At 42.6% G+C, this 27,703-nt stretch overlaps 1 protein-coding gene across 2 annotated transcripts in view; it reads left to right on the top strand.

The window, feature by feature from the left end:
- The first annotated feature begins 11,103 nt into the window (after positions 1-11,103).
- Positions 11,104-27,703, top strand: part of GNA13 (G protein subunit alpha 13) — a 41,206-nt gene continuing 24,606 nt past the window's right edge. The window contains exons 1-2 of one of the 2 annotated variants that reach the window (XM_072781046.1): positions 11,104-11,583; positions 14,244-14,470. In XM_072781046.1, the coding sequence (XP_072637147.1) occupies positions 11,301-11,583; positions 14,244-14,470 (510 nt within the window). In that variant the 5' untranslated portion in view covers positions 11,104-11,300. Of the gene's footprint in view, positions 11,584-12,375; positions 12,450-14,243; positions 14,471-27,703 lie in introns of those variants that run through there. The other variant, XM_072781047.1, reaches the window with a different exon arrangement.

Raw genomic sequence — 27,703 nt, 5'->3', positions numbered from 1 at the left:
AGTACCAGGCACCTGGGTGGCTCAGTAGGTTAAGTGTCTGAGTCTTGATTTTGACTTAGGTCATGATCTTAGGGTTGTGAGATTGAGACCCACGAAAGGCTCCACACTCAGCAGGGAGTCTGCTTAGGATTCTCTTTCTCCCCCTGCCCCACCTGGTGCTTCTGTGCTGCTCTAAATAAATTAATAAACAAACAAACAAATAAATAAAATCTTTAAAAAAAAATACCCAGTGGCTCCTCTTTAGCCACAGAATAAAATCATAACATTGTAACCCGGGATCCAAGCCCTTCCCAACCTGATTCCACTATGCCTCTTCAACCTCAACTGGTTGGTTCTGATCAAACCAGCTCCTGTGTTGTCCTGGACACACACCAGGTGCATACCCACCTGCCTGGAATGCTATTCCTCACCCCTTTCCTTGTAACCAGCCATTGAAGGTTTCTGTCTATTTCCCATGGGTTGGCCTGGGAATTAACCACTAGCTCCATGTAGCTCTTGAGCACTTGAAATGTGGCTACCGACACTAAGGAACTTAATTTTAATTTTTTAAAAAGATTTTATTTATTTATTCATGAGAGACACAGAGAGAGAGAGAGAGAGGCAGAGAGATAGGAAGAGAGAGAAGCAGGGTTTCTGAGGGGAACCTGATGAGGGACTTGATCCCAGGACCCCAGGATCATGCCCTGGGCTGAAGCAGATGCTCAACCATTGAGCCACCCAGGGGCCCCAGGAACTTCATACTTCAATTTTTTTTTATTTTAATTAATTTGGAGACTGATATTCAACTCACTTATTGGAAAATATTTGTGTTTGGAATCTACTTTTGTGAATCTACTTCTTCCACTCTAAATTTTATGAAATCTAAACACAGACCAGATAGATATCTCTGATGACAATTCAGCCTCTGAATTGAGATTGCCATGAATGTAAAACGCACACTGGGTTTTTAAGACTTTGTACAAAAAAAGAAGAATATAAGATATCTCATTAATAATCTTTATATCAATTATGTGTTGAAATGATTTTGGGGGTATATTGGGCTTAATAAACTAGATTGTTAAAATCAATTTCACTCCTTTCTTTTCTTTTCTTTTTTTTTTTTTTTTTACTTTTCTAATGTGGCTGCTAGAAAATTTACAATTACATATGTGGCTTGCATTATATTTCTCTTTAACAGCCATACTCTAGACTCCAGATCCCTGAAGCCATGATCAGTATAGTTCATTTAAAACTAGCATATGTGGGCTGCCTGGATGGCTCAGTTGGTTAAGCATCTGACTCTTGATTTTGGCTCAGGTCATTATCTCAGTCAGGGTCATGAGATTAAGCCCATGCCCTCTCCCCTGCCTTTTGGGCTCCATGCTTAGTAGGGAGTCTGCTTGAGATTCTCTCTCTCTCTCTGCCCCTCTCCCTACTTGCTATAAACAAACAAACAAACAAAATCTTTTTTTAAGTGCTAAAAAAATTAGCATATGTAACTTTGCATTAAAACATTTTTTTAATATTTATTTGAGAGAGAGAAAGCGTGCACACTAGTAGGGGGGAAGGGCAGAGGGAGAGAGAGGGAGAAGCAGACTCCCCACTGAGAGGGAGCCCAACTTGGAGCTCAGTCCTAGGACCCCGAGATCATGACCTGAGCCAAAGGCAGACATTTAACCCACTGAGCCACCCAGACGCCCCTAAAAATACCTTTATATAACAAAATCCTTTTAACAGCTTTTAACCCCCAATGCCTCGAAGCAAATGCTACTATTATCTGACAGCTATTTGGGGCCAGGTCCTTTGTGATGTTTTACATATGTGATGACACTTAATCCTCCCAGTAACCCAGGGAGGCGTGGGCATAATTGGCTCCATTTTTCAGATAAGGAAAATGAATGAAGCTCGGAGAGTTTAGGTGGTTCATGCCAGGATCCTGATGATAGATGGATACAAGAGATAGCAGAGCTGGTATTATGAGCCCACACATGCCCAGTTCTTGCTGATGTTCTGTGTGACCCCGGCTCATGCCTGATGAGAATGGGCACCCACTAAGTATCCGCCGTCACTCAAGTTGGAGTTTTTCATGACACTTACGGACAAACTCCACCATCCTGTTGGCCTCTCTGAGAGCAGGCTACTTGACTGACATCCATCATGTGACGGTGTGTCCTAATTGCCCCACCCCACACATGCCCTCCAGCTAATTCAAGGCACTCAGTAACCCATACTGTGATATTACCTAGCCATTCCAAGTTAGCATAGTAGGTAGCAAGGTCTGGGTCCCTGGTTCTGACAAGTCTGGCTGAGCCGAAAATGTGCTCCCTATTCCTTGTATAGATCCCTCCAGTGCTGGAGGGCAGCAAACCCAGCTGGTCACCCTTAGAAATGCAGGAAAGTGTCTTGGAAGTAGGCACATGGTTGCATAGGCCTTTAAATTGCATACAGTTAGCGAGCCTTGCAATAGGACACAAAATAAGTTAGCTGTGTCCCTTGCCTCAAAAGGCCCACATTCTTGAGCAGTAGGTGAGAGAGGGACAATCTCAGCCTAGCATCACCTGTACTGTGACGGGGCGGAGCGAGGATGCTGTAGGACCACAGGGGCCAGGTACTTCCTTTGACCAACCTGGGGAGGGAAAGAGGGATGGGAAGGGCCGGGAGGAGTAAGGAAGCAAGGGAGCTGGGGAGAGGAGGATGGGAGATGGGGGAAGATAGTCTGGAGACCCAAACAGGGAGAACTTCAAGTGTTTCCACCACTGCTGGCCAAACTGGAAATATGGCTGGTACTGCGAGAACAGGCGTGAATTTTACCAAAAGAATAAATTGCCAAAAGAAACATCTCCCTAAGAAAATGCGATTATTTCACAAGAGGGTTTACTGCAGGTTGGACAGAAACACCTCCTAGCAGGCTGTCAATGAAGTACCCATGGGATGCCTGGGTGGCTCAGCGGTTGAGCCCCTGCCTTCGGCTTGGGGTTTAATCCTGGAGTCCTGGGATTGAGTCCCGCATCAAGCTCCCTGCTGGGAGCCTGCTTCTCCCTCTGCCTGTGTCTCTGCCTCTTTCTGTGTCTCATGAATAAATAAATAAAATCTTAAAAAAAAAAGTGCCCACTATTATTATTTGCTCCATGATTTATGGAGAAGGTTAAATAACTAGGAGTAAGGCCATGGAGGAGCAAATCTTCTGGGGACCCAAGACAGAAATGGAGGTCTAGAGTTCATTCAGATTTTCCATCAGAACTCACTCTACCTTCCCCTCTGTGAGTCCGTTGGGTCAAGTATGCTTGTCCCAGGGGAAGTTAAATAGCCCCCAATCCCAAATCCTTAATTGTAACAAATTAGCATCCATGCTATGTGATTCTTCGAGAGAAAACTGCCTAAGGCAATAGGTGTTAATCTTTCTAAATCTGAGCACCTAGCCCCTTCTGCCCTCCTAAATGCACAGAGTTCTGAAATTACAGAGGATGAGCTCACCTAAAGGGCATCACACCCTGCCTGGGGCAGTCCCGCACAGCTCCCTCTCCTCTTAGAGCTGGGTTTAACTTCTGGAAGCCCTTAGCAGAAATCCAGGGTGAGGGAACGACTGAGGACTGTATCTGCTAGTCTATAAAGCACTCATTGATTGACTTCTTGCCCAGAGTGGCCTTGGGCAGGGCAGTGATAACCCCAAAACTTTGCAGGCTTCTACCAGAGGGATACAAAAGTTCCCAACCAAGGACTGGCTCATGGATGACTTAAATGCAGTATTTTCAGCCATTTTCTCCCCTGGGATCCACTTCAAGAGCCTGGGAACTTGACCATTTCTGAGGTTTCGTTTAAGCTCCATGTCTGTAAAATGGGGGCAATTTAGAGCCCCCTAGCAAGTACTGCCCTTAGCTCTGGGCAAGAGAAGTCTTTACTCCACCTGTGCTTTAGAGAGTCCTGCTCTGGCTCTTTCCTGGTGCTGTCCCTACTTGAAAGATAAGACCAAGGGACCCACCCAGCAGCTGGGCTTCTCCCAGAACAAAAGCCAGGTACCCAGGATGCCAAAGTACCTTATTCAAGCAGGCCAACTCTGTTTCCCTGAATGTGGCTCTGTCCTCAGGGGCGACTGCACCACTGGTGTGCCCATTGTTAGGCCCAAGGGCTGTCCAGTGGTGTCTGTTGGTGGGGGTGCGGTCAGTGCATGGGCTTGTCGGCAGAGGTATCCACATGCATGTCCACGAGGCATCCCTCATTATCCGTGACTTTCGTGACAAAGACACCATTTCATCAATTGGACAATTAAACATTTGACAAAAGGATACATGGTGACATGACTAAAAGCCTGCTCTGTTATTTTCTATAACTTCCCCCCAAAGACTCTAAGATTACTAGGTCTGCTTTACAGATTGGAAAACAAAGCCCATGCTCTTAATTCACTTTGCCAACATCTCCACTTGAACCTCTGCTCTCTGAGCTGATTCCTTACACTCCCAGTACTGATGGGAACTAACAAATCCTGCCCTTCTTCAGAGTTCAAATTTGGGGGGTAGTCCCCAATATACATGTATTTTCTCATTGTTGTATTAGATTCTTTTGACCAGAAAGAGGTCCTGTTTTGGGGCGGGGGGCACATCAGATGCTATGAATGAATCTGAGCAGAATACGTTGAAACTCAGAGAGAAGAGCTCAGGAAAGATCAGGAGACTATTCTGACCAGGATAACATGGCTAAATCTTCAAAGCATTCTTAAGGAAGTTTGGATGCTCCTTCTTCAAATAGTCTAAAACTGAAACTCTCATTTCTGGACAGAGATTGAGTGTGTTTGTTCTATAATCTGATTCTCAGGACAAATCTTTATGCATAAATGCTCCCATTTTACAGATACAAAGGGCGAGCCTAGGGGCAGTGGAGGGGGGCGGGGTTGGGGGAGCTCAGCAGTTTAGCGCCAGCTTCAGCCCAGGGCGTGATCCTGGAGACCCAGGATCCAGTCCTACGTCAGGCTCCCTGCATGGAGCCTGCTTCTCCCTCTGCCTGTGTCTCTACCTCTCTCTCTCTCTCTGTGTGTGTCTCTCATGAATAAATAAATAAAATCCTTAAAAAAATAAAGGGCGAGCCTCGACTATGTTGAGTTCTCACCGAGTTCTGCACCCATATTACATTCCGTCTCTGGGAAACCAGCAAAGCGACCGGCACACAATCTGATATGATTTGTATGATTTAGGCAGAAAAGAGGATGACCTCACTACTTAAGAGATTTTTTTTTTTTTACAGTTCTGTGTATTAGCAAAGACAGAGGGAAAACAATCCTAAGTGCAAAATTGCTTGACACAAAATTGCTTGACAAGGGAGCAGCTTCCACCTTGCTTTTATTTCGTCCTCCCATCGTTTCCTGGGAATGCCTGCATACCCCTCCCAACAGCCAAGAGAAAGCTAATGACTAAAGCAAGATATAGAGACCTTGGTGACAATGCTTCAGCTTCCAGACCTTCGATTCTGTGATTCTGACTCAGCAGCTGCCTTTCCCTGAATCTGACCATGAGCTAAGCTTGCTTTTCCTTAGCAGCTGACACAGGAGTTTGGAGGCAGAGGTGTGGGTGACATCATTTGCTTCAGGAGTCCGGCTGCCACATTCTGACAAAGTCTGCACAGACCATTACTTCTCTGGATGAGCTCTTACTGCTCAATGGTCAACTTGACCAGCTGACCCACCCTCGTATTCATACTGAGGAAAAGGCCGGATCTACAGGCCAGGCCATGACGTGTGATGCTACCTGGCTAGCCAGTTGGCCAGGAGTGTGGTTCCTGAAAGCAGCAGGTCTGAGCCTGCAATCGGGTGTTCTGTTTGAAAAAAAAAAACAAAAAAAAAAACACCCCAGCTTCCACCAGGTTGGGAGCAGAGGATTCTGAGATGCAGGAAGAAATGGAGACTTTGCAGCCTTAAATCTCTCTGGAGAAACAGAACTTATGTTAAAGATACCTGTGTCTGGCAAGGGGCAGTCCATTTACAGGCAATAAAACTAAAAGTATCCCTCATCTTTGAAAGCTCTGAGGGAAAATAAAGGAGAAGGACCGAGCAGGATGTTTTGAGTTTCTCAGAAAGAATCTCAGATTTACAGGCAGAGCTTTTTGTTAGTGGCATATAAATAGACTGCCCATAAATGAGTCCGATGCAGTAAGCAAGGTGTAAGGGTTTAATATGGGTGCTGGCATGTGTCTTTAAGACAGTACAGGCTTCTGACTTCAGATAAGCCGAGTGAGGTCACAGCTGGTCAACAGCAGCTCATGGTTCTTTCTCAGAGGCTGAGAAAAACACAACCAGTAATTAAAGTCATGTTTTCCATTAATAACAACAACAAAACCCCCCACCAACAATGCAATTCCACATGCCTCGTTTCATAAAAACTTTCCACATGAGAGGCAAATTTCATCACACGCAAAACGTTGCCTCCTCACATCTAACTCACGTTCGGGGAACGTCTGGGGTTTACGCATCGTGTAAATACTGCCATAAGCTTGGCTCCTCTTTTCTAATGTCTACATCAGCCACCTGGAACATTTGACAAACCAGGGGCTAAGCTCAAAGTATGGAACATCTTACCAGAATCAGCCTGAGAGCTGGTGAACTTCAAGATCACAGTCAACTGGAAAGAGGCTGGAGAAATAGACCAACCGACCAACCAACCAACCAAACTACTGGATTCTGTGGTGCCTCATGGTTAAGCACAGGTAGTCTTTTTTTTTTTTTTTTTTAGGTTTTATTTATTTATTTATTCATGAGAGACACACAGAGAGAGGCAGAGACACAGGCAGAAGGAGAGGCAGGCTCCCTGCAGGGAGCCCAATGCGGGACTCGATCCCAGGACCCCAGGGTCACGACCTAAGCCAAAGGCAGATGCTCAACCACTGAGCCATCCAGGTGCCGCCACAGATAGCTTCGTGTTTCTTAAGCCTGAACTTCATCCAGCTGGACATGTGGGGCACAACTGCAACTGTGGCATATCTTTCTGTGGCAGAAAGAGCACTGGATTCAGAGTCAAAAGAGGGAGGGCCTTCTGGTTCTGGCTCTGCAACTGGCCAGGTTGAATGAGGCTTAGAGTGTGTCATTTTTTTCCCCCTCAGCCTCCTACTGTGAGACAGGAGGTGAGTGAGGGTGATAATGGGTGTTCCTAGTAAAGCTATTGTGAGCAGAGAATGAGATAAAGTAGGTCAAAGTACTTTGGGGCCTTTAAAACATTCTACACGTAAGGGATTTGTGTCATGGGAGGGCTAGGGAATCCCCTTCCTTTTCTAGTGTGAAAAAGGAAGATATGAAAAATCCATGCCTGTTTTATGTGTAAGAAAGGATTAGAATCCACCTATTTTACATTACTGATGAGGCAAAATGGAGTTGTACAGCAAGAATGTCGGATGTGTTGTCATCCTTATTAGAACATTAACACAAGGTTTAACCATCAAGTAATGTGACTGATTTTTAAATAAACATACCTAAATGGGTGGTGTCTTATCCTGAGTGGTGAACAGTCACCTGGACAGGGGAAGCACTTACTTAAATTATATTTCCCATCATTCAAAAATTTTTTTAACTCTGCTTTTGGAATTGTTCCTAGAGCCTCTGGCTTATTTTTCTGAATATGTCTGAGGGTGACAAATTTTTGTCCTTTTTGGATAATAGTGGTTTTTGTAAATAGCCCACAGTTATCTGGCATGAAGGTTGGTCAATGAGCTAAAAAATACCATTTTTTTTAAATTGTAAAAAAGCTGTGACTATAAGATAGGAAGCCTATCTTTCAGTTCCAACAGAAGAGTTGCAAGTAGTTGGTTTCAAGGATTGGCAGTATTGCTGGAAAGGGCTGGTATCCTCCTGAAGTGACCATGTCAGAAAAGAAAAGCCATTGGGAAATGTGTTTCTACACTTTTAGTCACATCTTCACTATTTATCTTGTAAGACTGTTTGCCACCAGACCTTCGGTTTCCAGAAAGAATAGAGCATTGCAACTAATCAACCATTCAATCATTTTATCACAGCTCTTCAGGGCTTTTGAATCCCTCATTTGCCTGTGGATTAACTGGCTAGCAACAAGACAGATGTTTCCAAAGAATGAACATCTGGCTCTACTGGAAATACAGCATCTAACAGATTCTGTTCTAACCAATAGACTCTGTACTCCTTTAAAAAGTTTGGATTTTCCTTTTCAGTTATGAAACAATCTATATGGAAATGCAAATATCACTTATATCATTACAATGTAACCAGAAGCAACTGCCAGAGTAGATTTGCTTCTGGTGCAATAACTTACATTATTTTAAAATAAGCACGATCACATGTTCATTCATTGACTACTGGACTTCAATGTTAAATTATGCCTTTTATTTATTTTTTTAAATTATGCCTTTTATAGGAAATAACTATTTTCTCTAATTCATATTGTGGTAAAATTCACATACCATCAAATTCATCATGTGACCATTTTAAAGTGTACAGTTCAGAGCATTTAGTACATTCACAATGTTCTGCAGCCGTCACCAATGTCTAGTTCTTAAACATTTTCATCACCTCAAAAGGAAACCAAACTCTGTACCCATAAGCAGTCACTCCCCATTCTTCCCTCCTTCTAGCCCCTACTGATTCACTGTTTCTATGGATTTGTCTGTTCTGGACATTTCCTAGAAGTGGAACCTTACAACATGTGGCCTTTCGTGACTGGCTTCTTCCACTTAGCACAATGTTTTCAGGATTCATCCATATTGTAGCATGTGGTCATTATTTCAGTATTTCAATTTCAAGTCGTATTTCATTTCTTTTTAATGGCTGAAAATTCCATTTTATGGATATACTACATTTTGTTTACCCAGTCATCTATTGATGGGATATATGGGGTGTTTACATCTTTTGGCTATTCTGAATACTGCTGCCATGAACATAGGTGTATAATTTTTTGTTTGAATATCTGTTTTCAATTATTTTTTATCTATGGCCAGGAGTAGAATTGCTGGCTCATATGGCAGTTCTATGTTTAACTTTTGGAGGAACCACCAAACCTCTCACTCACTTTTATGCTTATAATTTCAAGGTGGCTTGATGACAGAAGCAGTTGGACTGCTATAGCTGAACCTAGTGCCGGGCCCAAAGATGTCCATTTTTCAGAAACACCGACTAGAGCAGCTACAGTTGATCTGAGCCAACCTCGTTCTAACACAGGGTTACAGGCAGGGCTTTGAACAACTTTCTCGGCTGCTCTGCATGTCACAACATGAACTGGCTGGGCAGGAATACCTTCTTGCCTCCTAGGCTCCCTTGGTTCTCCATTACACTGCACACACTTTGGGAAGAAGAAAAAAAAATATGTTAACTACCTAACTTATAGGCTTCTCTCCTGATTTTGCAGAAGAGTTCAGACTAGCATCTGGAGTCCACCTAGAAACGGTGCATGGAGGCCAAACCCGCTCCCCTGTCGTGGGCAGAGGTCGGAGGACAGGACCTCCTGAACACAGTTGAGACTCTAGAGAGATTTGCCATCCAGGGTAGAGTTTTACCATCCATTCTGCCTGAAGGCACCACCCAGTGATTCTGACCCTATCAACCCATAGATACTGGAGCTGAACCTACCGTACTTTGTATATTATAGATTGTCCATTCCATGGGCTTGGGCAGGACAACAGGAGATAATCCTACTATAGCCATTCTTTTACTGCAGCCTATTTACTGAGTCATGCATAAGGCTTCTCAGCCATTAAGCCAACCTGACAGTAAACTGGCACTGATTTTTTAATTTAAACTTGTCATGGGCAGCTCAGAGTGCTGACCTCTTACCCCAGCTCCCTAACACACGGGTAGCTTTGGAGCCACAGAGGCCCGGATCAAACAGCATTACCTTTGCACTGCCCAGAAGAGAGACAAACCAAAGCGGCTGTTTCCACTTGCAATGAAATACTGAGAATAAAGAAGCTGGTTTCCGGGGTCCTTGCTACGCACGCAGTCTACCAACCCAGCTGTCACTTGTTGCAGGTCCCCTTAGCAGCCCTTTCAGGTGTCCTGGCCTGAATCTGCTGTTAGGACAGAACAAAAAAAAAAAAACAAAAAACAAAAAACAAAACAACAAAAAAAAAAAACTGCCTTGGCTGCTCACATCCTCTGTAATCTGGCAGGAAACCGAAAATTTGCCTGCTCCGGTCCTCAGTCTTGTTTGCTTATCTGCTTCCTTGTAGGGAAGAGTCTGCTTCTCGGTGTCCGGTTTAGGGGGATTTTCACCATGACCTCACTCTACGCAGCCACCCTGCACACTGGCTTCGGTGCGGCAATTCGGGTGGGAATCCACATTAAAGAGATGTGATTAACAACCCTCCTCCCACGTCTCAGATGAACGTCAACTCCAGTTCCTTTCCCTGAAAGGAGAATCTTTTTTTTTTCTTTTCTAAGATTGTATTTATTTATTTATGAGAGAGAGAGAGAGAGAGAGAGAGAGAAGCAGGCTCGCCTTGGGGAGCAGCCCCATTCGGGACTCAATCCCAGGACCCCAGGATCGCGCCCTGAGCCAAAGGCAGAGGCTCAACCGCTGAGCCACGCAGGTGCCCCTGAAAGAAGAGTCTTTTGCAGGATCTGAGAACACCAAAAAGAGGTGGGGGCTGGAGAGTGAGAAGGGGGTGGGTGGGAGGGGAGGATTGATGATGCTTGGACGTCATCACTGGGCATCTCCCAGGCTTGGGGAGACCACCCCGGGGAAAGGCACCAAAGCCTCGCAGGCTCGCGCCCAGGCTCTCGAAAGCGGGCGCGCGGACGGTGACAGCAGGCGGCGGGCGCGGTAGGAGAGCCCAGAGGGCCGGGTCTGGGAGCGCGTGCCCGGCCTCCAGCGCTCCGGGAAGCCGCCCCCCGCGCAGCAGCGGGTGCAGCTCACTGAAGGCAAACAGCAAGTCGGGCCCCGCCCGCGCGCGCCGGGGCCGGCCGGAGCCCACGTGACCGCTCCCGGCAGCCCCGCCCGCCGCCTCCCACTCCCGCGCGCGCCCAGCGGGCGGCAGCGGCCGACGCCCGGGCCGCAGCGTGACTCCTGGAAGCCGAGCGCGGGAGGGGGCGGGGCCGCGGCGTGCGTGCGTGCGTGCGCGCTCCCGGGAGGCGGCGCGCGCGCACGCGCGGGGGCCACCGCCCCTCCTGGGCCCGCCCTCCATCCCTCCCTCCTCCGCTCGCCCGGCCCGCCCTGCGAGTCACCTCTCTGGTTCCCTCCCTCCCCGGGCGCGCTCGGGCCGCCGCAGCGCTCCCCGCCCTCGAGCCTCGTCGCAGGAGCCGCCCGCCGCCCGAGGAGGAGGAGGCGGTGGAGGGAGCCGGAGGGGCCCGCCGAGGCGGCGGCGGCGGCGGCGGCGGCAAGATGGCGGACTTCCTGCCGTCGCGGTCCGTGCTGTCCGTGTGCTTCCCCGGCTGCGTGCTGACGAGCGGCGAGGCCGAGCAGCAGCGCAAGTCCAAGGAGATCGACAAATGCCTGTCCCGGGAGAAGACGTACGTGAAGCGGCTGGTGAAGATCCTGCTGCTGGGCGCGGGCGAGAGCGGCAAGTCCACCTTCCTGAAGCAGATGCGGATCATCCACGGGCAGGACTTCGACCAGCGCGCGCGCGAGGAGTTCCGCCCCACCATCTACAGCAACGTGATTAAAGGTGCCGGGCGGGGGGCGCGGGCGGCGGGCGCGGGCGCGGGCGGCGGGCGGCGGGGCTGGGCTGGGCACCGCCCTCGTCCTCGTCCGCTCGCGTCCCCGGCCGGCGGAGGACCCGGCCCGGCGGGCGCGGAGGGGGCGCGGCGCGGGGTGCCCTCGGCCGCGGGGGGCAGGGATGCCGGGGGGCCGCCCCGCTGGCCCCCTCGCCGGCCGGCTCGAGTCACGACTGGCTCCCCACACCCCCCTCCCCCGCGGGCCTCGCCCCCCTCCGACAGGGAAGTGAGGCGAGCCGGGCGCCTCGGGGAGTGGGGCGATCGCCCTGCGAGGCCCGGAGACCCACACGCCCCGCGCCCCGCGCCGGCCTCGCCTCCCCTCCCCTCCCGTCCCCGGGTGGGTGACCCGAGTCACATGGGGCCGGGGCTGCTCCCAGCCCCTTGCTGCTCCGGCCGCCTCCTGAGCCAGGGCCTTCTGGAACCCTCTCCAGAAGGAAACTTTTGCCCGAGACTTGTCAAGGGCGGAGGGTGACAGCCCCTGGGCCCTTCTGGGCAGAGATGGGGAAACCTCAGGGAGTCCTGTGCCCTGTGCTGGCATCAGGAAAGAGTAGACCCGTACAGTTAGTCTGAAAAAATCGGCATCGGTGGTTTTTCGCCCCATTGTCACGGTCGGGCAGGATGTTTTGCCTGTAATCACTATGCAACACGTTCCACTCTCCTTTTTTTTTTTTTTTTTTTTTTTTTGCTTTAATAATTGCGGTGGACGGAAGGGGGTGGGGGTGGGGGTGGGTACCACCACTTGCTCTGCTATTTAAATGAAGCCTGTTTGTTGGTATGAAGAATCTTTGGCCTAGAAAGTGATGCGGAGCCTGTGCAGGTAGAGTCCGTGAATCACCGTCGGCGTGGGTCATTTGCTCTGCTTCCGTGGGAGAGTGTTTCCACGGTTAAACTTCGCTCCTAAATAAAAAGATAGACAAGGGATTTTATTTCTGGGCTCTCAGAGCTTTGGAAAAGATGGTTCTTATTTTATTTCAGCGATAGTTAGGCTCATTTTTCTTAGCATCAAAGCATCTTCCTGCTTTCTAAAAGGCGGCTTGGCAAATTTGAGATACATAAGGTGCATCAGGAAACCACCATCTGGGTAGCGATTGTCCTTGTTTCAGATTTCAGCAGATTTGCAAACAGTGTTTCTTTAAGTGAGATATTTTTGTTGTTGTTGTTGTTGTTGTTGTTCAGGAAGTTCTTAAGCAATTCCTTCTCATCACTTTCTTTTCCTCCCAGGATTGAGTAGAGGAAAAGTACCCCCTCCCTCACCGCTTCTCTCCCTCTCTAGGAGGCGGGGGTCGTGGAGTAATGAGAGGAGAAGAGCGCTAGGCCAGGGGCTCACAGATCACAGCCAGCAGGCTCTGAGTCCTGGCACTGCTACAGTTAAGCTGTATAAAACAATCGAATTTATCCCATCTTACTGTTCAGCACAAAACTAATTAAGGTCTCTTTCAAGGCTGTGAGCTCTGCCTTGCCAGTCCTTAATTGAAGGTACCTTTGTATCCTGATGCAGCTGAACTTAAGGAACTATGTCAATGAATAGAATCAACATGTTAACTGATTATGAGCCACGTAAACACCTGGTCTTTACTGTGCACTGGGTCCTAAGTGTGACCTACTTTGAACGCTGGTTATGAGATGAAGTAAGTCACTAGATACCTACTTTTTGAGTTGGCATGATCAGAAAATTGACAGCAACACGGTTTTTCAGTTATGGAGACAAATGACTGAATAGTCATGCAACTGTTAATTAAGATGAACCAAAGGTAACAGTTTAGTGATTAGAGATAATGGGCTTGAATTAATCTCTGTGAGTTGAAGTCTCTGTGTATACTTTTGGCAGTTGTCCTTCCTCCCTGTTAGAGAAATCTAAGGCCTTCCTGTGACTTATGCTTGGTTTGGGAGTTTTTGAGTTTTGAACGTGTTCTTAGAGGACTTGGTGTTGGGGCACCTGGGTGGCTCTGACTCTTGATTTTTCTGCTCAGGGCGTGATCTCAGGATTGTGAGATTCAGCCGTGCGGCAGCCTCTACACTCAACTTGGAGTCTGCTCGGGATTCTCTCTCCCTTCCCCTTGGCTCCTCTGCTCTATCTCTAATAAAATCTTAAAAAAAAAAAAAAACAAAACACAAAGAAGACTCAATGTTGGGTTAAAGCAGGGTGCTCGAGTAACAAATGAACTCCAAGTGATAATGTTTGACTCCTGGCATTTCATAAATATCTTTTTGAGGGGCTTAGAAAATCTTAGCTGCAGCTGTTGTTTCCCGAGCCTGGACATCTGGCTGTGCAGTGTGATTTCTTTTTCCTTCACTGGTTTTGGTTCTCTTGTGACTACCTTCTATTAAAAGTTTATAGTAACTTATTTTATAAATGAGAGCATGTTAAAATCCTTCAGAAAGAGCAGTTGTGTTAATAGTATTTGCTTTTCAAGGCTCTAATTTTGTGACTGTGAACAAGTGTTAGTTTTTTTAAGCTCTGGGAAGTTACGGGTGTTTGTTTCGACGTTGGCCTCCATTTGTGGAGGAGGTAGGCTTGGCATGGTTAAGCTTCAGAAAAGAATACTGGAATAGAATCACTGAGGATATCTAATGACTCCTAGCACACCTTTTTCTTTCTTTTTAAACAAAGGTATGAGGGTGCTGGTAGATGCTCGAGAGAAACTTCATATTCCGTGGGGAGATAACTCAAACCAAGGCAACGGAGACAAGATGATGGCGTTTGACACCCGGTCCCCCATGGCGGCCCAGGGAATGGTGGAAACTCAAGTTTTTTTGCAGTATCTCCCTATCATAAGAGCACTGTGGGCAGACAGTGGCATACAGAATGCCTATGACCGGCGTCGAGAATTTCAACTGGTAAGAGATCTGTTCTTTTACATTGTTGTCATTTTATTTTAATGACATGTACTGGAAGCTGATTCTAACATACTTTTTTCACTGACTTCCACATTAAAATGTCTCCAGAATTTTAGTCTCAGAAATTTGGATTGGATTAGAGGAGTTTCTTACTGAGGCAAGATAAAAATAAGGTAAACCCCATAGATTTGGTGAAGCAGTTATGTTTAACTGGTCATTTTTCCTTTTTGTAAGTAAGAGGATAGTGATTTTCTTAGACATTTTCTCCTAATTTTATTCTAGTTTTGAAAATAATCTCCTCCCAATTGCAGCAGTGATATTCATCCTTTTAAAAAATTCATCTTCTACTCTCAGGCTGAGAGCCCGGTAACTACACCTAGTTGTTCAAGTGTGTCTTTTATATGGTCTTTTGAGGTACTCATTTTATGATACAGATTAATTTATAAAGAGTTTGAAGCCCTTGATAACATTTAAGTCATTGTACTTTATATATTTGCATACTGTGTGTATTTCTCTAAGGTTTCTCAGCACATATTACAAAATGTTTCTTCGTTAAAACCATAATCTTGGGATCCCTGGGTGGCGCAGCGGTTTGGCGCCTGCCTTTGGCCCAGGGCACGATCCTGGAGACCCGGGATCGAATCCCACATCGGGCTCCCGGTGCATGGAGCCTGCTTCTCCCTCTGCCTGTGTCTCTGCCTCTCTCTCTCTCTCTCTGTGACTATCATAAATAAATAAATAAAAAATTAAAAAAAAATAAATTATAAAAAAAAAAAAAATAAAAAATAAAACCATAATCTTAGACTACGGTAAAGCTTTATAGCTGTTACAAAGCACTGTAGGTAGGGTGGAAAAGAAAAGATCTGATCTAGTTTAAAGATACAAATAATTATTGATACAATAATTATTGATAGTAAAGATACAAATAATTATTGAAATTGATTTTTTTTAATCAAGTGTTTTGCAGTTTAATTGTGAATGCTTTGATTATGTTCTGGGTTTTATTTGCCGAAGACCAGAAAGATCCCAGGAATGATAACAATCTAGACTGTATGCAATTTGGAGGTAGTTCAGATTTGAAGTGTTTTACTGTATTATGATCCTGAAAAAGTGACAGTTAAAAGTAAAACTGCTTAGAAAGTTGTTTAGTGATGTCACTGGCATTAAAGTGATACACATTTATGGGTGTGGCTACAAAATGATACACAGCCAGCAGTCTTTGCTATTACAGTTTGTACTCAGAGCAGCCTTGGCTACTAAAAAGTTCTAGAAACATGTTCATGACAGCATTTTATAAAACTGATTTTAAATCTTAACTTACTCTGAATTATGGCTCTCGCAGACACCATATAAATGTAGCACTTGATCACCTACTGTCTTGTATAGTTCTTCTCTTTGATGTGTGTATCTTGTCAAATAATTTGTCCATTAATCAAAGACTCATGTTATTATTAAAATCAAGTCACTGGCAGCATTCATCGTATATTGACAATTATGAATTTAACTTGACAAGTGACCTCTGTCCACTTCTCAGGCTTGTGGTTGATTTTTGTCCTTTGGTCAGTATTTCTTATAACTGATAGTTCCTACACATACTGCTGCTTCTCACCTGTTGTCACCCTGCCTCCTGTTTTTAAGTGCTGTTTATTCTCCTTTTTAATTCATTGATCACACTTTGCACTCTAAGGTTTCTCAGGATGTTATTCATTCTTCCAGGTCAGGGGAGAACCATCCATCTGTAAAAGCATACAGTTCATATTGATTGGATGAATAAACAGCAGTATTCTAAAAGTTTCTGTAGGAAAGTTTTTTAAGTCCATTTATCTAAAGTTGGGCCACACTTACACTTGAATTTGGATATTTACATCTTAATAGTTTTGTATCAAGACTGTCATGTTGGGGCGCCTGCATGGTTCAATTGGTTAAGCATCTACCTTCAGCTTGAGATCCAGCCCCCACATGGGGCTAGCAGGGAGCCTCCTTCTCCCTCTGCCTCCCTCACCTCCCTGTTCATGCACACATGCTCTCTCTTAAAATAAATAAAATCTTTAAAAAAAAAAACAAAACAAAAGACTGTCATGTCATCGTAGTCAAGAAAGCATTCCTAAGTATTTGCCATTAAGAACAAACAGCTAAAACCACTCAGGATGAGGACCTACATGTTTTTGACTTGACCCAGTAATGCTTTAGCAGCAAAGGTCTTGAGCACAAGGAGAGACAGGTTCCAGAAATACTTTTTGCCTCATAAAAAGTAAGGGCAAAATAAAAGAAGAACAGGGAGAGATGTAATTTTAAACCCCTGGAGGACAGGAATTTTTTTCCTGTGTATATCCTTGGTGGTGGTAATGGCACCTGTCAAATATTGGAAGGGTTGAGTTACTACATTGAATTAATGATTCTTGTGCTTGTGGATGCTGTGTGGTGCTTGACACAGTGTTAGACACAGAGAAGGCACCTGGCTCATTTAAAATTTTTCTCATGGTCCTCTTCAATTCCTTTTCTTCTCTACACACATCAAATCCCAAGTCCTGTCTTTTCTACCCTTGAAAAATCTCTTGCATCTGTTGCCTCCTTTCCCCCTTTCCATTAATGTCTTAGTACCTCTTACTTGGACTCCCAGATAATCTTATTCAAACACAGCATGAGTTTGTTCAAAAAGCTATACTCATTCTCCATTACTTCCAGAACAGAGTTCAGCCTCTTAGAGTCAGTGTATTCATCAGTTTCCACATACCTTGATTGTCTGCTTCTGTGGTGGCTGTCTTTATAAGGTCTTTCTGTTATGGTTTTTCATTACTGTATCTATGCAGTAGGTCTTACCCTTAACTTAGAAAAATGGTAGTATTTCAGTGTGACCAAACATGGTCCATGGACCCCTTGTATTAGATTCACTGGAATGCTTGTTTAATAAAAAATGAAATGAAACAAAAACAGAGTTCTAGACTCCCATCGCAAGAGGATCTGATTCAGGAATCTGGGATGGGACCCAGTGATGTGTATTTGTGGCAGACAGTCAAGGATGATTTGGATGAATTTGCTTCTTGGCCACCCTGAGGGATAGTGCTTTAGGATCAGAGATTTCTCCAGCCCTCCTGGCTGGAGCGTTTCTCCCTGCCCTGTGCTCTCCTTTGGTCGCCTGCACTCCACTTGTTTGCACTTGTATTTGGTTCTCCTACTTAAGTAGAAGCTCCGTTGGTATGCCTAGTTCATCTTTTTCTCTCTTGCTAGCATAAGCCTGACACTTATTTTATTTCCTCGTTTTTTTAGACATTCTGAATTCTAAGTTCTTCTGGAAAAAAAGAGACATCCCACATGAAGTGTCTTCTGGGAAATAGGAATCATTTCTGGATGCTAGCTTGTCAATTTTCTAGGAGATGAGAAGTCATTGTCTTACAGAGTCATAATTTTCTTTTTATGTTTGCCAGTGTATATTCTTGAATCTTGGATAGAAAAAGTAAACCATCAGGGGAAAAGGGAAGAGTTAGTAGAAAAATAAAATTTGTCTTTTTTTTTTGTTTTGAGTGATGATTATTAAACTTAGTATGCAAAGTGAAATGCAAAAAAAAAAAAAAAAAAAAACACCAAACAGGAACAGTTCTTAAGCCTTTTTGTGGTTTTTCTTGCTTAGGACGAACAACTGCCTTGTAATCAGTCTTGGGGCACAGGGGCTAGGGCAGTGGTATCACAGCTTAGGTTTTTAACCAGCCATTCATTTGTTAGTAATAACTTCGGGTGCAAACATGAATGTTTTCTTTTCCAAGTTCCCAAAGGCAAACATTTCCTTTTCTGGTTAGTTTCATTATGGGTAAACTAAATAGTTTACTGTAGAAAAAGAAAAATCTAAGATTTACATTGCTGTGATAGCTTTTAAGGTACCTTCCTAATTTTTGTAAAGGAGCTCACAGAATAATACAGCCTCAGAAGCGGTCTCTTTTAGTACTGGTTTATATATTTGTGATACTGAGCTTTGATTGTACATTGACTATGGCCTGCCACTGTACAAATGAGAGACCCTCTCTTTGGAAAAACTTGTGTGGCTGTGTTTGGGAAATTTGGTCACTTAGAAGACTGGAGTTGGGAGTGGGGGGTTGGCTGGGAAGTGATACAACTGGAGATGTGGAGCAAAAGTAACAAAATGACCAGGAATCACTGCCAGTTAATTTTTTTTGGATGTTTAATATCCAGTTAGTTATTAAGAAATATAAGCAACGTTCCTAGAACTGGTTCTATAGGGCAGGAAAGTATGTGCCTGGGAGGGACACTCCAGGGCTTCCTAGTTTCTATAAACACTTGAACTTGTCAGCATTAATACAACTTCCTGTAATGATCTTTGCAATTCCTGAAACCAAAGTTACTTTTTTTGTTATTGTGGTACCTTTAGTTGGACTTAATTTTTCTTGCTCAAGTAGTACAGTTTGTGCTGATGATAGTTAACACTTCTCCAGGTCCATGAGGTCGTTTATCCCTTGAGACAGAGCTTCTCTCAGTCTGGGCAACAGAGTAACTATTTAGCCTCACTCACTGACCTGGAAAGAGGAGCTGAGTGCTAATAAGTAAAATAGGAACTTCAGTTTGGGCTCACATATTTATTCCTTTATTTGTTCTGCAAAATGGATTTGAAATACTATAGAATTAGAGGCATTGGTTTATTCTTTAATTCTAATTTGGGTTGGCTTTAAATAGTGAATCAATTACTACTTTTCAGTCATGAAATACCATGTTTCTGTTGGAGAAGGAATTGATCTATTTTCTCTGAATAAAAGTCAAAATAGGACTTTAATTTCAAGCTGCAAAAAATCTATTATCCTCTGATTTTAGGATTATGGTAAAATATTTGAGCATATATAACAAAAGAAATATTTATACTGTAGAGATTTTTAAAATTCAGGCCTCTATTGATAGAATTGCCTTCTGGTGAATTTGATTAGATGAAAGTGGTTTCATTTTATCCAAATCTTAGAAACCCAGAGCTATTTATAGTGCTGTACATTAAAAACAGAGGATCCTTTAGGCACATGCTGATGGTTTTAATACGACTTTGTGAGATTGTGTGTGTGTGTGTGCGCGCGCATTTACATGCATATGTATCTTTATATATTATGTCAGTGTGTTCATGTTTATATCTTTTTTATTTTATTTTTTTGTGAAAGCTTAACTAGTTGTGGGATGTCTGGGCTCTAGGTGCTGAAGGCCATTGTAAAATACTGTGCTGCTTTCTTTATATTACTTTTTACTGCTAAAGAAAACTAGTGGTGTAGTAATTTATGCTGCTGTGAAAGTGTTCATTAAACACCTAAAGGATGAAGCAAGAAAATGGTTTTGTTATGGAAACTAGACTTTAGTTTCAGAATTCCTTACTAGAGTGGACCTAACCCGGGAGAAAGATTCGTGGCCTCTAGTTTAAGAAAACAATAATTGCCCAAGGCCTCCCTTAATTAAATATTCCCTGTTCATCTTTCATAGGTAGGCAGCAGCCTAACTAAGCTGGGGTACCTAATCATATTAGCCCCAAACAGGTGCCAGTTTCTTTCTCTAGAAAATTAATTCAAAGACTGGTAATTATATCACTTTTTAATACCTTATATTTTATAAAAATTGCTTATATTTTTCAGAGTCCTTATCACATATATTATCACATAATCCTTCAAATACTGTGAGAGGAGTGGAATATATGCTTTTGTCTCCATTTCACAGATGAAACAATTCAGATGTAGACTGGTTTCTTGATGCTTCAGATCATAGCTAGTAAAAGAGGATGGAACCCTGATCAGCTGTCCACAGTGCTGGCCAGTGAACCATTGTGAACCACTCAAGCATTATATCTGTGGAGCATTCTTTCCTTCCATGCCCAGCCTCTTCTGGCCAACACCCATGCACACAAATAATTAACATTCCCCTAGAAACTTCTAGCACACTGTTTTGAATATGTGTAAGGTTTTATTAAGACTGCATGGCATTCTACTGATGGATACACAGTTCTTCTATTCTGAACTTTTATAATGTCCTTGTGCCATTCCTTCTTTATTAATTTACATTATAGTTATGATCCACCATTCATCATGATAAAGGCTCTTTGAGTCTTCACCTCCCTGAAATACTAGTGATCCTCAGCTGATGTCCCATCAGTGAACATGGTTTGTAATGTGTGTCCTGAAAAATGAAAGTTTAATGGCAACCTGTTACATGAAAGGCAATTATATATTTTTCTAGGAAAGTGTCATTTGGAAATTGGCTCATATTTGGCATACAGTTGCCCAAATTTGCACTTGGTATGGAGAAGGGGGTATCAGAACGCTTGTATTCTGTTATTTTATGAACTCTGCAGTGTTTCTCATGTAGTCATCACAGTTTTTTTTACTGCTTGTGAGCATTCCAGATTGCAGTTTGTTGTAAGTTTTTATTCCAGTTAGAAACTACCTTTTTTTTTTTAAGTGCATATTTCTGGATATTGACAATTATTTTTATTATCTTATTTGAAAATACTTGGTATTTTCTAGCCGTATGATAGAGTTCACTTTTCTCATTATTGGGAATATATATATATATATATATATATATATATATATATATTTTTTTTTTTTTTTTTTTTTTTTTTTTTACAAGATGCTTTTTTTTTCCCCCCCAAGAAAATTTGTCACATCCAAATTAGCAAAACATTATTAGAATGGGCTGATAGGGATCAAGAAAATAGTGATTTTTGTTTTGAGAACCGGACTTTAGTGGCCTTGGCTAAAGTTACCGGTCTGTTGCAGTGATAGTAGTTGTTTATCTTAATCTTTCCAATTTAATCTCTTTCTTTGGCAAAATGAATAGAAAAGATTTTTAAATCAGTGCCATGAGTGAACTGTTTCATCCCCAACTATTACACAAGAGATGTAGAAAACTTTAGTAGAAGCCCTCTTCATTGATTTATTTTGGCTTTAGGTCTAAGTCATAAGATCTGTGTACTTGGTTTTGCTACATGAAGCTTTGTATCTTCTAAACAAATTAGAAAATAACCATATTCAAATTCATTGATTAATTTTACATGTCGTAAAACATTTTTACAAATCATTTTAATGTGATGACAATAAACTTTGACATGTGGTTATCTGCTATGCACTGGGATGACGTGGAACTGGATGACCAGCTAGAACTTGTGTCCTGGCTCTGCCCTTCGGTGTGTGATCTTCAGCCAGTCCCTCAGCCTTTCTTTTTCTGAAATTGTAAAAGGGGGACTATTTGAGGACCTATTATTATTAGTTGTAGAAATTACATGAGGTGATCCATATAAAATAAGCCTGTGGCACAGTGCCTGACTCCTATTAACCATATTATTAACATTAGCTGTTAACATTTCTAATAAACCCTATGCAGGTAAACCACAAGTAGCTTTTTTAAAAAAAATAAACCCCTATAGACATTGATTTGATCCCCTCTCTAAACTTGATTACCAATATGAAAATCCTGGAATTCAAAAAAATGCAGACTATGACTCATGTTCTCATTACACCGTATGTTGTCTCTACTGAAGGTAGAACATCCAAGAGAGAATTGAGCTCCTCAGCATTGCTGTATTGGTTATTGTTGCCTTCTCGCATCACGTCACTTGATTTTTAATCTGATGTGTAGGCTGAATTAACCAAATCCTTATCTTCCTGCTGGCAGCACAGTGTGGGGTAGCCTTTGGCAGAGGTGCAGGTGCTCTGCCTCTCCCACCGAATGTGCTTTTCTGCTCTGTCTCTGCGGTGTCCCTCCACCCATACACACGTGTTCTCTCTCCCTTTCCGTGTCCCGTGCCTGCAGCTGGTCGAGGCTTTGCGAGTACGCAGGTCGAAGAGGGTATTGGGACTTCTTTCCCAAGGTAAAAAAATATATATATTCCTTACAAAATACAGAACAGTGTTTTTTAATATTTCACATTACTTTTTGTGAAATTTTATAACTTTTGATCATTATGTGTAAAAACCATGTAAAACCATTAGTCTAAGGGGGAAATACCTGTTTCCTTATGGAGCAGAATAAACAAAATTTCAATCTGTTCCCCTAAAGGAAAAAAAAACATTTTATAGATTTTGGCATTTAAGAACAATATCAGTCAACAAACAGTGTTAATTCTATTGCTAAAATAGAATACTGTCTTTGAGTTTCTTGAGCCAGAGCAGCCATATTTAGCCTGTTAGTGGGATATTTCTCTTCTCTTTTAATCCTTCTAGAAAGGTTAAGAGGGCTAGACTAATGAATAATTGGTGTGAGAGACTTTCACTTTTCAATGTCCTGGTTACTCTTATTCCCTGGATAATCTTTTTAAAAATTATTTTTCTGTTAAGCAAGACACACTACCTAGTAGGAGTTGCATAGGGAGTCTGTCATCTTACTTCATTGTATGATTTTCATTTAGGCTTCATGATGTAAAGTGTAGTTGTATCAATTTATTGATATTAAGTAAAAGAAAAATGGAAGCTGCTAGGTTTTCCTAGTTGCTAGAGAGTCACAAGTTAATTGCTTGACCAACTTCATGCTATAAGAGGTCTAACAAATGAGAAGATCATGCTTTTAAATTGCTGTTCAAATGTGAGACGGTCCCTAAATTCCTGTTTATTGATTTTTAAAAGCCTAAGTAAGTGAATGCTGTATATTCACAAAGCTGATCTATCCTTGTTTGTTAGCTACAGCTTCAAAAATTATAGGGACTTTATACCACTTAGATGCTACACACTTCAATTCTAGACTAAGGCCAGAAGAATTATATGTACTTGCTTAATTTTTTTCCTTGACTTTTTAAAATTATGTTATGATCACATGTTGCAACCAGTTTTAAGTTTGGTGTTAAAGTTTAATAAGAAACCAAGATTTTTCACCTTGTTAAATAGCATTTTGCACATTGGGCTATAATGTAAAATATCTTTGTTTTGAAAAAGAAGGCTCTTTGTTTTTGTTTTTTAACTTTCATCCTGTAGAAATGCATTCTTTTGAAGGGAATGTGTATGTTCATCTTATTCTATTTTATTTTTTTTAAGTTTTATTTAAGTGGTCTCTATAGCCAGTATGGGCTTTGAACTCATGTCCCCGAGATCCAGAGTCATGTGCTCTTCCAATGAGCCATCCAGGCACCCCTCATCTTATATTTTTATATGTAATTATATTTTGTAGTAAATGCAAGTATTAAGGTTTAGAGCATTATTTTGAGCATCCATTTTCATTATGGTAATTCTTTTCTCAAATAGATAAAGTGAAGAGCAAACATAAAAGACACTGTGGGTAAGAAGGCCTCAGATAGCAGATTTCAGATCTGTTCTTTAACAAGTCTTAATAACAGCTAACTGATAAAGCTCTCAGCAGCTATTCAGTAACATGTTATTGAACACCTATTAATGAGCCAGGCCCTTTTTACTTGCTGAATATTTGGTAGTGAATCAAATGAAAGCAGTATCTGTTCCCATTGATCTTGGTAGTTGGAGGAATCTACATTAATATAAACAAACAGGGATCCCTGGGTGGCGCAGCGGTTTGGCGCCTGCCTTTGGCCTGGGGCGCGATCCTGGAGACCCGGGATCGAATCCCACGTCGGGCTCCCAGTGCATGGAGCCTGCTTCTCCCTCTGCCTGTGTCTCTGCCTCTCTGTCTCTCTCTGTGTGACTATCGTGAATAAATAAATAAAATATTAAAAAAAATATATATATATATATATATAAACAAACAAATAACTAATCACACGTGGTAAATGTTTTGAAGGACCAGAAGAGGAAGCGGTAAGGAAACAAGAGATTGGTCTGAGGAGGGGATCTGTAAGTAAGGACCCTGTGGATGAGAAAGGGGCAGCTGGCGAGGACAAGGAAAGTTCAGCAGAAGGCATACCAGGTGTGGGGACATAGGTGGGGAAAAGCTTTCCGGAGTGTGGAAATTGGGGGCAAATGAAAAAACAGTGATCAGTCAGCAAATATCTGTCAAGAGCCCCTGGATGCTAAGCGGTTCCAGGGTTAGGAGACTATTGCTGAATGAACAGCTTGTCGTCAGTGGTAGCTGTAAAGATGGAGAGCAACAGTGGTTTCAGGGAACACTTTGTAGGGAGAATCATGGGGATCTGACAGATTGAAGATGAGAGGAGGGAGGGGAGGCATATGTGAAGAGTGACTCTGCTTGTGATTTTAATAATGAGGTGGATGGTGGTACTTTTTGCTGAAATGAAAAGATTAAAGATTGTGTGAGAAAGAGATTTGAGGGGGAAGATTAAGAGTTTAGTTTGGACATGTTAGGTTGAGATCTCTGTGAGACATATGGATGGAATTAAGTAGACACTTTGTGATGCATGAGTCTGGAATCCAGAACAGAGCTCTGGCCTATAGATAGAGATCCAGGAGTTACTTGTATTGGGGTGATATTTAAAGTCTATAGAATGTGTACATTTACTCAAGGAAGGGGTGTAAAAGAGGATAAGGCTCAGGATGGAGTCTTCAGGAACCTTCAGACCACTTCAGAACATTCAGAGAGGGGAGGGGATGCAGGCAGACACAGCCAGAAAGGTAGGAGAAATTCAGGCACATGTGGGATGCCATGGGAGCCAAAGAAGTGTTTCGGAGAAGAAACAAATGGACAGCAGTGCCTCCTGCCACTGCGGTCTAGTGAGGCAAAAAATAACGGGAAAATTATTGCTGACTACAGCAGGTGACCTGGTGAGGGAGAAGCCTGGCTGCAAGGGCTCGAAGAGGGAAGAGAGGTGAGGAAGTAGCAAAGATTCACTTGAGATGAATCTGACTGTTCTCATTTCCCTTTAGCAGTACTTTCAACCACCTGGCTTTGGTAGGTTGGGCTTTTTCAAGACTTTCAGAGTTCAAGAGGAGATTGTGTTTATATTAACCAGTTTCTTTGAATCTCATTCTCTCAGAAGCAGAGTTTTTACCAGTTAATAATACTGTTAATGTTAGGCCTGGCAAACACAGAAGAGTTTTTTACTTCATACTTGATTGTTTTACTTATGACCATTTCCTGTTCAGTGAGGGCAATAACTTGATCAGTTAAACACATTTGTTCCTTTGTTCCTTCAGCAGATATGTATTGAGTACCTGCCCACACAGTATTCTGGGCTGAGTGGGCCCTGGGGGCTCAAACTGTGTGTGTGGCTGCCTTCATGGAGGCTCTCAGTCGGGTGGAAGCCAGATAAGTCCACCCACGGAGGTTGCCAGTGATAGGATAAATGCTATAGTATATTGCATTTGCTGCTTTTCTGCCAAGAATATCCAGAATCGCTAAGTGTTTACTAACCTAGAAAAGACCTATGAAAGAGTACCTGAGTCCAATTCACTTCATTTTATACATAAAACATTAGGTCTGGAGAGGTTAAGGTTATAGCTAGTTTTGATTAGAGCCGCTATTCAAGCTCAGGGCTGTACGACTCCATAGCCCATGTCTGATACTCCCTACCATGCTTTCCTGCATCCCTTTAATAATACGGTTAACAGTAGTAATTTGGAAACAGGAACTGATAGGCCAATATAAATTTGGAACTATTTCCCACATTCATCAGTATTCAGAAACATTCACAGGTTGTATTGCTCTGCTGTCTGACATGATTGATTGATTGGCACATAGGGGAAGGGAAGGTAGTTAATGCTCTGGTAGGCTGTGTGGAGCTTCTCTGTTGCCAAGAGTTTGGGATGATGAATTGAACAGTAACCTGGAACTAAAGTCATCTGGATTTTCCCCTAATCTGCTGTGTGATTTTAAGCATAGAATTTCTTTATTAATGTTGATTGTTAATGTTAATTAATTTTGCAATTATTGCATGTTTGAGTTGTGGGGATTTCAAGATGCATTGTAGCACGTCATCAGAGAGCAGAACTTTCCATCTGGTGTGCATTCACAAGGACTCTGACAGGCCCCTCTATTTAGATAGCAGGGGAATTGAAACTGTATTTGGGAAGTATGTCCTGTGTTGGAAAACTATTCTTTTTTCCTTTTTTTAACACTTGAGGTCATTTCTTTTTGAAAATTAAAAAAAAAAAAAAAAAAAAAAAGTACTACTGAAGATTCTAGTTCTGGCAGAGCTTAATGTTTCTTTATATGCTGCTGGGATTATATGTAATTGACCATTATCAAAAAAGTATTTTAACTTCAAAGAAATTTTACAGAGCTCAAACCTCTAAGCTTTTTAAGTGTTATGGTTATGTGGAAACTGAAAAGTAGGAAAGTTTTGGTTTTGTTTTTTGAGGAAATTACTTACAGCTTCCAGAATCCAGATTAGCTCTTTTTAAAGTTTAAATTTTAAAACCTATACGTATGTCCATTGTAGAAAATCATCCAGTTGGCCCCTAACCACCATCCTAAGACATCTTTGTTGACATTTTGCTGTATTTCCTTCCAATATTTGAAAACAGTATTGGAAGTGGAGTTAAACGTTCCTGTACTTTCTGTACAATTTTATGTCCTGTTCATTTAATATTGCAATGTTAGCATTTCCTGGAGGAGGTGATTTTCTCAGAGAACTGATAAGGCATCTTTCAAGAAATGGATGTGAATTTCTGACTTACATGTAAAATTCTTTCTCACCTATATTTTTTTAGGAACAGAACCTGGTGGTGCTAAATGGTAACATGGAATATGGGCTAAATCTTACTGTGTTGCCACCCAGTCTGTTGGACCTAGCACCCCATCTCCGCCATATTAAACTTTTTCCTCTTATTTAAAATTTGTATTTAATGTTTAAGGGAAGATTTTATTTTGTTTTTATAAAGATTTTATTTATTTATTCATGAGAGACACAGAGAGAGGCAGAGACACACAGGCAGAGGGAGAAGCAGGCTCCATGCAGGGAGCCCAATGCAGGACTCAGTTCAATCCTAGACCTCCAGATCATGCCCTGAGCCGAAGGCAGAAGTTCAACCACTGAGCCACCCGGGTGTCCCTGAGGGAAGATTTAAAAAGGAACACTGACTTCCACTCAAGCCTATATTATTTTAAAGAAGGGGCTTTAGAGTTTAGAGAATGATTGATACTTAAGATAACAAAATTGAACAGCTTATGTGTGTGAGGTCCATGCACATGAGTAGAAGATACATATGTAACTATACACACTCACTAAATGTAGTGCTGCTACACTTTTCTCTCTTCAGGATGAAATGTTTTAATAAAAATAAGGTTCTTTTTGTGATTTCTGTAGTAGAATTACTAAACTGCATGGTACATTTTGTATGAATTGGAATTTGACAGGACTACAGGAATACTTTTAGAAAACTATGATCATTAGCCTTAAATTAT

The sequence above is a fragment of the Canis lupus genome, chromosome 16, assembly GCF_048164855.1.
Source record: "Canis lupus baileyi chromosome 16, mCanLup2.hap1, whole genome shotgun sequence".
Classification (NCBI taxonomy): Eukaryota; Metazoa; Chordata; class Mammalia; order Carnivora; family Canidae; genus Canis; species Canis lupus.
This window is presented reverse-complemented; position numbering and strand designations above follow the sequence as displayed.